This window comes from Rattus norvegicus, chromosome 14, assembly GCF_036323735.1.
Source record: "Rattus norvegicus strain BN/NHsdMcwi chromosome 14, GRCr8, whole genome shotgun sequence".
NCBI lineage: Eukaryota > Metazoa > Chordata > Mammalia > Rodentia > Muridae > Rattus > Rattus norvegicus.
Genome location: NC_086032.1, coordinates 13,151,714 through 13,163,854, shown reverse-complemented (window position 1 = coordinate 13,163,854; position 12,141 = coordinate 13,151,714). Strand labels below are relative to the sequence as shown.

Here is a 12,141-nt window from a genome sequence, read left to right as displayed (position 1 = left end):
CTTGTGAACTGGGGAGATGATTCTTTGGTAAAGCACTCGGCACTCAGCACGAGGGCCTGAGTTCACATCCTTAGTACCTACATAAAGGCTGGGCATGGTAGTGCATATCTGCAACCTTAGCATCCAGAAGGCAGAAGCATGCAAATCCCTGTGGCTTGGGCATATCCTGTAGGGCCAATGGGTAAGCCTTGGGTTCATGGGGAGCCTTGGGTTCATGGGGAGACATTGTTTTGAAGAGTGAAAAGAGCCTGGAGAGATGACTCAGCAGTTAATAGGACTCACTGTTGCTCCAGAGAACCTGGGTTTGGTTCTCAACACCTACACGGCAGCTGAGGACAGTTTGTAATTCCAGGTCCGAAGGGTGTGATGCTCTCTTCTGGCCTCCAAAGACACTGCACACACATAGTGCACAGACGCATACACATGCATATAATAAGAGGTGATTTTTCTTTGAAAATTGAGAACAACTGAAGAAGATATACCACATTGACCTCTGTGCACCACATGAAGCTATATGCACACCACAGACAGACACAGACATACACACACAAACACACAGACAGACAGACAGACAGACACACACACACAGTCTTTTTTAATACCTCATTAATCCACTTTCTGTTACTGTAACAACTAACTGAAGCTAATGCTCTATTAGTTTGCAGTGTAGAAGAATACAAGTCCAAGACTAGGTGACTTCATCTTCTTAGCTTGGTAATGACCCCATTGGAAGGGTCACAGTATGGTGGGTGGTAACAGGTAAAGAGAACATGTGAAAGAGAGAGAGAGTGAGACCATTGGTGAGACAGGAATCCAGACAGCACAGGGGTGCCGGTTGTGTTCTCTTTGTAACAACAAACTCTTACAGAAACTGACTCATTCTGCAAATCTAGCAAGAATCTCTGCCAAGAGTTGCACCTTGAGTAATCTCATCTCCTCATAGCAGGCTTCACCTCTTAAAGCTTCCCCACTTCCCAATGCTACTACACGGAAGATCAAGCTTCCAAAGTGTAAGCCTTTGGGGAATCATACTTGTCTGGTTAGGTTCCCGTCTGCTTAACACAAGCTAGTGAGTGTAATTTGAGAACAGAGTCTTAGTTGTGGAAATGCCCTACTAGATTAGCCTTTGGGCAAGCCTGTGGGTCATATTCTTGTTTAATAGATAGATGTGGGGAGGCCCAGTTCTCTGGGGAGGGTGCCACCTCAGATCCGGGGTCCTGGATGATAAAAGAAAACTGACTGAGGAAGCCATGAGGATCAAGCCAGTAAGCCATGTGCCTCTATGACATCGGCTAAGTCTCCCCTTCCAGAATCCTGCCCTGGCTTCTCTTGATGATGGGCCATGATCTACAGGGTGAAAAATCAGACTTTTCCTCACCATGTTGCTTTTGCTCACGGTGTTCTGTCACAGCGATAATGATCCTAACCAAGACCACACTCAAACTATAGCATGTCCTCTTGAGGTTCTGATCACCAGCTTGTGTGTGTGTGTGTGTGTGTGTGTGTGTGTGTGTGTGTTGTGTGTATAGATACACACACATACTTATATGAGGAAAACCCCCCTCCTCCCTTAAACCAACATATTTATTGAATAATAGATTTGACAAAATGAATATGTTTTAAAAAATAAAAAATAAATGAATATGTTTTGAAAGTGGGGACATATATGCTTAGATGTGTAACAGCTTGAACCCAGAGGATGGAGAATCCCCAGTGAGAGAGTGAGATCCTTTGAGAGGGCCTCCTCAGAAGTGATGCTTTACTCCGGCTAGGTTCTTCATTTCCAGGCTGCACCTAGCCCTAGCTAGGCTTTCCAAGAAAACAGACATTAGTGTGTCAGAGCTAGTGAGGTCAGAGCCTGGGCAGCGTAAACAGCAAGAACTTCTTTTCTCCCAGTTTTCAAGGCCAGAAGTTCAAGGTGAAGATGTCGTCAGGGTTGGGTTGTTGTAAAGGGAGCATCTGTCCAAGCCTCTCTCCTTGTCTCGTAAATGGCTGTCTCCATACCCTCGTGCCAGTTTTGTGGAGGATCTACCTGTGCTCTGACTTCTCTTTCCCCTGACACTAGCCACGCTGACTCATAGCCTGCCTCAAGAACCTCTTGCCATCTAACCGGACCTGCTTGGACCCTGTTTCCAGAGAAGGGACCATTTTGCAGTACTAAGAATTGAGATTTCAACATGCGATTTAAAATGAGGGGAAACACAGTTGAGGCCACACTGAGATGCTGTGGAGGAACTCAGGAGCAGGGAATGAGAGATTCCCATCCCCCCAGCTCAGCTGCTGTGGACTGGGTATGACAGGACCCCCTATGGGGGGGTGCTGAATGCAAGCCTTGACTGCATCACCCAACGTCCCTTTAAGAAGGCAATTTTTCCAAAGATACTTCCCTCCGCCCACCTCCCTGACCTGGACCAGGCTTTCTCTAATGTGTGGGCCTTCCGGGGAATTGGAAAAAATGACAGGGTTAATATGGGTCTCTTGTCATACTGCCAGATACATAGTTTAACCAGCAGGTTGGTGACTGAAAACACCTTCAATGGGATTAAAAGCCTTCAAGTATTTCAAGCAACAGCTACCTGCTGTGACAGCCAGTTGGGGACTGTGTTTTCAGAAAAACCTTCTTGCTGACAAGTGAGTAACTGGACTCTTCCAACATCCAATTAAAAAAGGCTAAACTTCTAAAAATATGAGGCATACAGAGATGGAGAATCTACTCGGTAGTGCCTGCTAGGTGTAAGCCATAGTGGCTGGAGGAATTGTGTGTTCAGCAGACACTGTTTGAGTGGCTGGGGTTGTATCAGGTATCTATTCTGAATGCATATTAGGGAGAAACAAAGGTGTGTACATGTGCGTGCGTGCGCACATGCACAGACACACACACACACACACACACACACACACACACACACACAAACCCACATCCTAAAGTTCACATTCTACACATAGTTCTTTCTTCTCTGGTAGGTAAGCACAGGCCAAGTCCAACAGTGCAGAAAAGAATGAGGCTATGATCTATCAAGTATATTTAAAGAGCAATTAAAATATAATATCACACTAATATTTCAGCGGTTGACCTACGAATGACACGTCTGATCCTACTTCTCTGTGTTTTTTATATAATCTTTAGTAGGCACACACTACTTTTATCCTGAAAATTTTATGAATTTATGGGTGAAATCCAAGATGTCTGGGTGACCCATACAGTGACGACTGGGGGTGGGGGTGGTCTCAGCTCTGAGCTCTCTTGGGTTCCAGCCCCAGCATTGCCCCCTCTTAGCCATGCGACCTTGGATCGATGATGTACCTTCTTAACTATATGAGTACTTCTATTACCCATCATAACTAATTTTAAATGGCGGTACCATGCTCTGCCCTGATCACTCAGGGCCGTTGCCGGGTAAAATGCTCTGACACTAAGCAAGCCAGAAGTAGTCTTCTGCCCACGGGAGATACTTAATGTTCGTAGGTTACACGGAGAGAGTCAGGCTAAGACTGAACAACCCCACTCTGTGAGACTAGGAGGAGGCTCTGTTGTTTTGGAAAGGCTTGTCTGTGTTGGTGTCCTCAACATAGGCCTAGCATGAATTCCACTGCTGGAGCTTCATCTGAACAGAATGAACACTTATGTCCATACACAGTCAAGGACACAGACAGTCACAGTAGGCTTCTCTGTAATAGACTGGAAGTAAGCCAAACACCCATCAATGGGTGCATACATAAGCAAATTATGATATATATGATCATCGGGTGGAATAAGGATGAATATTTTATAAGGGGGTAACATGCTTGTGTGTGTGTGTGTGTGTGTGTGTGTGTGTGTGTGTGTGTGTGTAAGGTGAGCAGAGAGCAGAGGTTGACATCAAGTATCTTCTTGAATCACTTTCTACCTTACTTTGAGATAAGGCCCCTTACTGACCCTGGAGGCCATCAGCTCGGTTAGCACACCGGCCAGTGAGCTTCACCATTCTACCTATCCAATCCCCAGCCCTTAGCTCCAGGCTTCTTGCTGTGTGTGACTCAACCTGGCTTTTACGTCATGAAGAAACAAACTCAGCTGCTTATGCTTGTAGAGCAGGCACATTACTAACGGTGTCATGCCCACATCCCATGCTCAATTCGTTGTGTGGCGGTTCTAACGATATGCTGTTAAAATCATCTGTAAGTTAACTCGATAAAATTATTTTAAAAAGAAAAGGGTGGGGGGAGGTTCAAGCCCAAAACCCAGAGCCTAATTCCCAGGAGGAATTAGCCACAGCCTTAATCAGCCATCATCAGGTCAAGATGCATCAAGGGGCCAGGGAGTTGGGTGGCCAGATGCCTACCAGAGTCTAAATGGGTATTTTCTCGTGGAGTGTGAAAATGGACCCACAACAGGAAAAAGAGAATTAAATTTCTCAGTAGTAGCTCATGAGAAGTTATTAATTTTGTCTGTGTTTGTCTGTGAAGTATATATACTTGTTCCTGTGTATGCAGATACATGCAGATACTCTTTCTCACATGTGTGTGCAGAAGCCAAGTCAAGTGTCTTCCTTGATCATTTTCTACTCATTTCTTGAGATGGGGCTTTCACTGAGCCTTGACCTCTTCAGTGCAGTTAGGCTAACTGGTCAGCGAGCTTCGTTGATCTCCATCGCCATGCGTCTCTACCCTAGGTATAAATATGTGTCACCATGTCCGACTTTCCCATGAGTGATGGGCATCAAAACTGAGAGCCTCACACTTGCACCACAAGCACGCTAAGCCCCTGAGCCATCTCTGGAGTTATTAAAGTTATTAAAGAATGGCGTGGACGTCTGTCCAACCGTAAGACAAAGCTGCAAAGCCAGGAGCTGCATCTCTTTCCTGTCAAGAACTGATGTAGCAAGTGCAGAAATATAAAATGCCTCATCAGAAAATTAATGCCCCGGTAGTCAGAAGGCTCTTACATCGGGGTGACAAATTTCAAATGATAAAGACACAAGTGGAGGCAGTGTGGGTTGATTTTTTTCTTCTTTCTCTCTCTCTCTCTCTTGAAGATAAAGCCCGTGATACTGATATCACACTTAAACAGATATCAGTCAAAGTGGAATCTATTTTAAAACAATACTGGTTTTTTACCAGGATTAACGGTGAAAAATAATAATTCTTAGGAAGCAGCAAGGGAATGTCAAGGCCAGAACCAAAGACTAAATTAACGAGATCGGTGTCTCGCCGCCCAGAATCAGAAAGCTGGGATGCTGTATCAGTCTCTCGTTTTATTATTCTTGTGTTGCCAGGACTAAAAACAGGGCCTTACGCATGCTGGGTCAATATTCTACCACCGAACTATCTTTATTCAACTTAATTTTCCTCATGTAGTCAAGGCTAGCCTGAAACCCGCATGTTACCGAGGATGATCTTCTGGTCTCTACCTCCCAAGAACTATTTCAACCCAGTGTGCCTTAGTCTTAATTGATGCTTGACCATAAATCCTTGTATCCCCAAGATACAAACAAGGATTCTAGATGGTTCATTTGCTAAATTTGAGGCATTTAAAAACAGGTAATGTGTGCTTGAAGAATAACATGATTATTTTTAAATTGCTTAAATTTTTACATTTTTAAGTGATTTTTTATATGTTATGTTATTAAAGGATACTGTTTTCTAAGTCATTTTCAGCTTGCTATAGGATGATTGTTCAAACCCCAAAGTCATGCAGTAAATCTTATCACTACCTGCCTGGCTAAAATATCATATGAGAAGCAAGGATCAGAGACCTGAAAGTTGAAAGCAAGTGAACTTGAAAGATGCTGAGTAAAACTACAGAGGCTGAGATGACTCGCCAATCCCACGGGCACACTGTGCATTGTTAGGCCTCATAACTCCAGTGGTCAGCGGGCAACTCATCACACAATCTTAAAAATTAGGGGAGTATTTCAAAAAACAGTTGTAAAGTGATGGGAGGATGTAAAATAGAACAGAGTCTAGACAGTAAGACTCTTTATACCATGCAGAAATTTTAGCTGCATATAAGAAAGAAGAAGAACACTATCGAACACCTGCTGTTGCCATGGCAAACAAAAGGCTTGGTAATCAAGTTAATCAAAGAACACATCGTTATAGAAAAACAGTCTACAAATTGCACTGGGTCCTTAAGGACAAAGCATCAACCCTATGTGCAGGATACAGAAGACTCTACACTGAAGACTGACAACTCCCTGGCCTGGTTTTTTTGACATCCCTTCTTTTCCTCTCTTCTCCTCTCCTTAGGCATCCAGATTAGTTCCTTTACTCAAGCTGACCTGACTTCACGAAATGTTCAATATGTCCATTCTAGTGGGACCGGGAAACTATCAGATGCCTTCAGCTTCGTGCTGTCCGATGGCTTGCATGAGGTAAGAGGCCCAATCGTCCATCCTTGAGTGCTTTGGTTCCTAGATTTCTCCTTTGAGGGGAGTGGGCAAACACTAGAGATACGAGATCATCGTGATCTTCTGCTCTTAGCCACAGGGCAGGAGCAGCCCCTGACAGAGCCCAAGAAGATTCATGCCAGGGTTCCTTGGAAGCCAGGCATGTCAAGAGCAAGGATGGTACTAGAGACAGGTACCCCAATGACCTGTTACTGTTTCTAGGTGACACAGACCTTCTCCATCACAATTCACCCTGTGGATGATTCACTGCCCCTTGTGCAGAACCGAGGCATGCGTGTGCAAGAGGGTGTGAGGAAGACCATCACAGAGTTTGAGCTGAAGGCAGTGGATGTGGACACAGAGGTAAGGGGCTCCCCTGAGCTCCCAGGCTGTGAAGAAGCAGAGCTGCTGGCAGCCGCTGTTTCTGTGATGCACCCTGAGAGTTGTGCCCGTTGCTGAAGGTAGCACAACCCCCCCCCCAAAAGATGTAAACATGGATGACACCTTGGCCCTCTGGGAAAAATCAAGTTGGAGAGCAAATCGCTTTTTCAATTCATCCTGAATTCCTCAGTTCATTCACTCTCACCTCGGCTTGCATGTGACAGCCCTCTTTACGTACCGGATTCTGTTATTATCCCCAGAGAATAAAATAGGTGGCACTTTACCCACAGTGTTTATGGCCTTTAAGCGGATGGGCATTTTCTGTCCCTCTGTGCCTCTCTTCCGTTTTCACCTCTTGCACCCAGACTGTGGTAAGTTGTCATCACGGTTTGAGCAAACTCCAAGACGAGGCTTTGTCCAGAAAAACGTGGCTCATTAGGGCCAAGCTCTCCTCTCAAGAGGTTGCCTGGGTCAAGCATTTAGCTCATGGAGTTGACTGGGCAAGCATGCACAAAGCTCACTGCTGTACTTACCTATTGGGGTTATGTACCCCCTTCTTGTGTCCCCGCTCCCTTCACTTATCTGTGTGCTCTCATCATATGTCCATTGCCCTCTGAGTTGTAGCCTCTTCTCTAGATGCTAAAGGCTTGGCTCTGAAGGAAACAAAATATGGCGGGAGTTTACAACCTTAGACCCTTGATTGGAGAAAGAGACAGAAAAGAAAGGGAGGGAGGGAGGGAGAGAGGGAATAGGCCTTCCCAGTCTTCCCATTTCCCTTTAGTCCAGCTTGAACCATGAGGAGAGCAAATGTAATTGCTCAGTGTTCTAATGAAGGCTCTAAGACATAGGTACAACCTAATAAAGAAAGGTGTTTCCTCTCACTAGCTTTGTTGGTATCAATAAAAAAAATCCCAGTCCATAGTTGACGTTTCTGTAGACCAGCTCCTGGCCATCGCGCACTCTGCCAGCTTGCCTCTTGCTTGTCTCTTCCTGGCAGGCTGAGTCTATCACCTTCACCATTGTGCAGCCCCCACGCCATGGCACCATTGAGAGAACTGCCAGGGGCCAGCGCTACCAGCTCACGTCCTCCTTCACTATGGAAGACATCTACCAGAACCGTGTCAGCTATAGCCATGACGGCAGCAACTCCCTCAAAGACCGATTTACCTTCACCGTTTCTGATGGGACCAACCCCTTCTTTATCATTGAGGAAGGAGGAGAAGAGGTGAGGGTCGGTGGAGGAGGAGTCCTAGCAAAGCACCCCAGAGGCCTCCCGGGATTGTTGCATGCAGCATAGTACTGAGTTCTTCGTTAAAATTAAGCGCACTGTCCCTGGACAAGTAATTTCTCTTAAGTATTGGTTGTTCATCCATAAAATGGGCACAATAATTGCAGCTTCTGGTTGCTTTTCTAACACCAAAGGGGACAATCCTGATAGAGTGTTTGATGGCTGGTGAACCCCAGTAAGACAGGGTGACGATCAATGTTGCCCTATATTTTTGAGTTCTTATTCCATCTGATATTCCTATATCACATGACTATATTCTCTCTCTCTCTCTCTCTCTCTCTCTCTCTCTCCCTCTCTCTCTCTCTCTCTTTCCCTCTCTCCTTCCCTCCCTCCATCCCCCCCCCCTCTGTTGTAAGACTCCTCATTCCAGCCAGAGTCACTGAGAGTCTCTCGCTCTCAGGGGATTTTTACAAGTTTGAGACCTGGCTCTGCCGCTTGGCTGAGTGTCTCAGCCAGTCGTGTTCCTTTGAACGCTTCAGCTCCCCTATCTATAAAATGGAAGTGGTACCTCTTCTCCTAAGTTCACGGGGTCCTCTGCCCCATGGCGGATCCACGGAAACATCAGAAGACCTCTGCACTGATCTTCCTCATTTCCATTTTAGGATCAGCCTGTGCATTCTATTCGCTTTTGAGGTTGAGCAACCTCCCAGGTTTTCTCCCTCCAAAGTTGAGGGACAGGAGCTGGGGAGATGATTCGGTTTGGAAGTATTTGTTACGTGGCTATGAGAATCAGCTTTCAGTCTCCAGAACCGATGTGAAAAGCTTAGCATGGTGGGGTGCGCTTGTGATCCCAGCACTGGGGAGATAGACAGCCTGTTCTAACGAGCAATCCCCAGGTTAGCTATGGAGCAACAATACCTGAGGTTGACTTTGGGCTCTACAAGCATGTGTGCGCGCGTGCGTGTGTGTGCAAACTCCTTATCCACCGCCTTGGGCACCATTTGCTCAGTACTTTGTTCATTAACCGGACTCACCATTTGATAAACTCCCCCTGGACTAACTGAATCTCTGGGACACCCCGGACCCCACATACCTATGTCTGGCTGCACTGAAGCAGTATTGGAGACCAGTGTACTCATAGCCTGCTATTCCTCCGAGACAGAGGAAAGGTCTTTCTCGCTCCCGGCAAGTTTCTGTCCTGGTGGTAGATGATTACACTCCTGCAAAGGATATCATCCTGTGTCCTTTAGAGACATAGGAGGTCATCCTGAGCTGGTCATCACTTCTGTGGTAGCTTTTGAGATTCCTCTGCCTTGGATGCTTCTGCTCTAGCTTTTCTGTGGCATTACCCACAGGCTATCACTTAGTCCTTGCTCACTGTAACTGCTTCTGATTAGCTTGACTTGCAAAGGAGAAACATAAATCAGGATATGTCAGCCATGGCTACCTTCTTAAAAACCTATGCCAGAGCAAGCCTTCTGAGGCACCATGTCATTTTAAGAAACGGAAACTGTGTAGAAGGTGGGTTGTGGGAGACTGAAAAGCTGGTAGCTCACTGCCCTGTGTTGCATCCATACACAGGTCTGTCTTTCTCTGTGGATGAATTAAAATGTAAATGCCCTTTCACCATTCATTCCCATAAATTCTTGATTTTTTTTTCTGTCTCTTACCCGCAGGGAGAGCACTGTCCTTAAAACAAACAGAACAAAAACAGGGAAAGAAAAGGAAAGAAAAAAACCCTCTGTCCTTAGAAGCTTCCCTCCCTGTCTGAGCTGACCCCACCTGGAGCCTTCAGCATTAACATTTTAATGGTGCTGTTGGCCAGCCTCTCATGAAAACTTTAACACAAGAGACTGAGAGGAAAAGGACCTGTGCATTGCTTCATCTTAGGCAAGGGAGGGTTTTGAAATTAATTTTTAAAATTTTGTGTACAGGGTAATTGGTTTCCAGCACTTTCATGTGTATGTGCTTTCCCACTGTGTTCTTTTTCACACTTCCCTCTCGCCTACCTGGCTTCCTCTCTTGGAGGTCCCTTCCCCAAAGGCACCACCTTCTGCTTTCATGTGACTGACGTGCATTCCAGCAACCCTTCTTGTTGATCCCTCCTAGACCTATTCCTCTCCTCTCACGGTCCTCTTTTTACTTCCATGGCACTTACATAATTTAAAGGATAGAACCTTACACGAGAGAAAACATGCAATACTTATTGTTCTAAATCTAACCATTGTGACATCCGCTAAAGAAGACATACTTATACCCAAGCACAATGGGACATATTGGTGGTGCCAGCTAACAGGGTATTGAGGCAGGAGGATTCCTTGAGCTCAGAAATCCAAGGCCAACCTTAATAATGTTGCATAATACCATATTAACACACACACACACACATGCACACAGACACACACAGACACACAAACATGCATGCACTCATACATATACACACATGCACACACATATGCATTCACAAAGGCATATACTCACACATATACACAAACGCACACATGTGCATGCACACACACACACACACACACACACACACACACACACACGTAAGAGCCAAGCAAAGAAACCCTGACTTTTGTTTGTGTCCGTGTTAGACTTACCCTGTCAGCCACCATTCTCCCTGAGGTCTAGTGCCAGTTGTGATAGGAGGTGAAAGCTAGCTGCTCTTTGTCTCTGACATATACACAGAGTTTGGGAAGTGAGATGTCTGGGTACAGCATCTGGGAAACTCCAGCATCAAGGATGAGTGTTCTTCTCTTTCCCCTGCAGATCATGACAGCAGCCCCGCAGCAGTTCCTTGTGGACATCCTCCCGGTGGATGACGGCACCCCTAGAATTGTCACCAACCTGGGGCTCCAGTGGCTGGAGTATATGGATGGCAAGGTATGTCATATCCCACCTGCCATATCCTTTGTTCAATGCTCAGGGTAGGCTAAATCCTCATCATGGAATAGCAGCTCACCCACCACTCTCGTGACCTGGCTTTCCTAAGGCAGATGAACCCAAAAACTTGGTTAGGATTCTCTACTTATTAAATTATTAGGATCAGTTAGCTCATTATATTAATATAACCCTTCGACCCTATGAAAAGATTCCCCAAATAGATCAGGTCAAATAAAGAGGAGTCATTTCTTATTTTTGGACCACATGCGATGTGGAAGTGTTATGTGCTTAAGGAAGTGGATGTGCTTAAGGCCGTAGTGCTGTATGCTCTTCACTGTGATGGTGCCACCCATCGCTGAGCGCCTGTTGTTGGGTGCACAGACAGATTTCTTCAGAAACGAGTGAGTATCCCACCTAAGAAGAAAGGCTAAAACAGAAGTCCAGGGTAAGACACTTCATTTTCATTCAACAAGAGACACAGAGATTGAATGTGTCATATCCCACTTATATTCTGTCGGCACAGCATTGGTCAGATGAGCACGGATGTCTCACAGGAAGTTGGGAAATTGTGTCTCAAGCTGGGCAAGCAGGTGCTTAGCTAAAACTGTTAACTTCTAAAGGGGGAGAATGGACTTTAAGGAACATTAAATGCTTACCCTGGATAAGGAAGGAACAGATATCTTGGAAGGTGGTCTTCCTCAGAGGACTTCTACTCCAGAGATTTTTTTTCCCCGTCTCCTAGTTCCCAATGGATCGTTTTAAGATACATCTCATCATTTTGGGGTGATAGCAAATCCTCACTAAACCCACATCAGCACCAACCCACGTACATTTCTGCCTCCTATTTTAGAATGGTGACCAGTGACATTCTCCCTGTGCTGTGACTTTTCATCCTCCTGGAGCTCATTAGATAGCTGTGGGCCTAGCTATTGAACTGTTGGGCTTCTCGAAATAAACACGAGGGAGTTGAATAGATGGCTCAGTCAATAAAGCATTTCCCACACAGGCTTGAAGATATAGGTTCAGGGCCCCAGCTCCCGTGTGCACACCTGGTACGTGCTAATATAACCTCAATGCTGGAGGCACAGGGGCGAGCAGATCCCTGCAGCTCACTGCAAAGCCAACCCAGCATGCCTGGTTCAGGTTCAGCAAGAGATTCTGTGCCACAAAACAAGGTGGGAAGCAACCAACGAAGACACTAGATAGACATGGATCTCTGACCTCTGCATGCACATACATACCCATGCAACCAACAAAGACACTAGATAGACATGGATC

The 12,141-nt window shown here is 45.7% G+C and overlaps 1 protein-coding gene across 2 annotated transcripts in view; it reads left to right on the top strand.

Moving 5' to 3' along the window:
- Positions 1-12,141, top strand: part of Fras1 (Fraser extracellular matrix complex subunit 1) — a 411,526-nt gene that overhangs the window by 343,041 nt on the left and 56,344 nt on the right. For both annotated transcript variants that reach the window (XM_039091669.2, NM_001415086.1), the window contains 4 exon segments: positions 6,229-6,353; positions 6,591-6,731; positions 7,747-7,974; positions 10,750-10,863. In XM_039091669.2, the coding sequence (XP_038947597.1) occupies positions 6,229-6,353; positions 6,591-6,731; positions 7,747-7,974; positions 10,750-10,863 (608 nt within the window).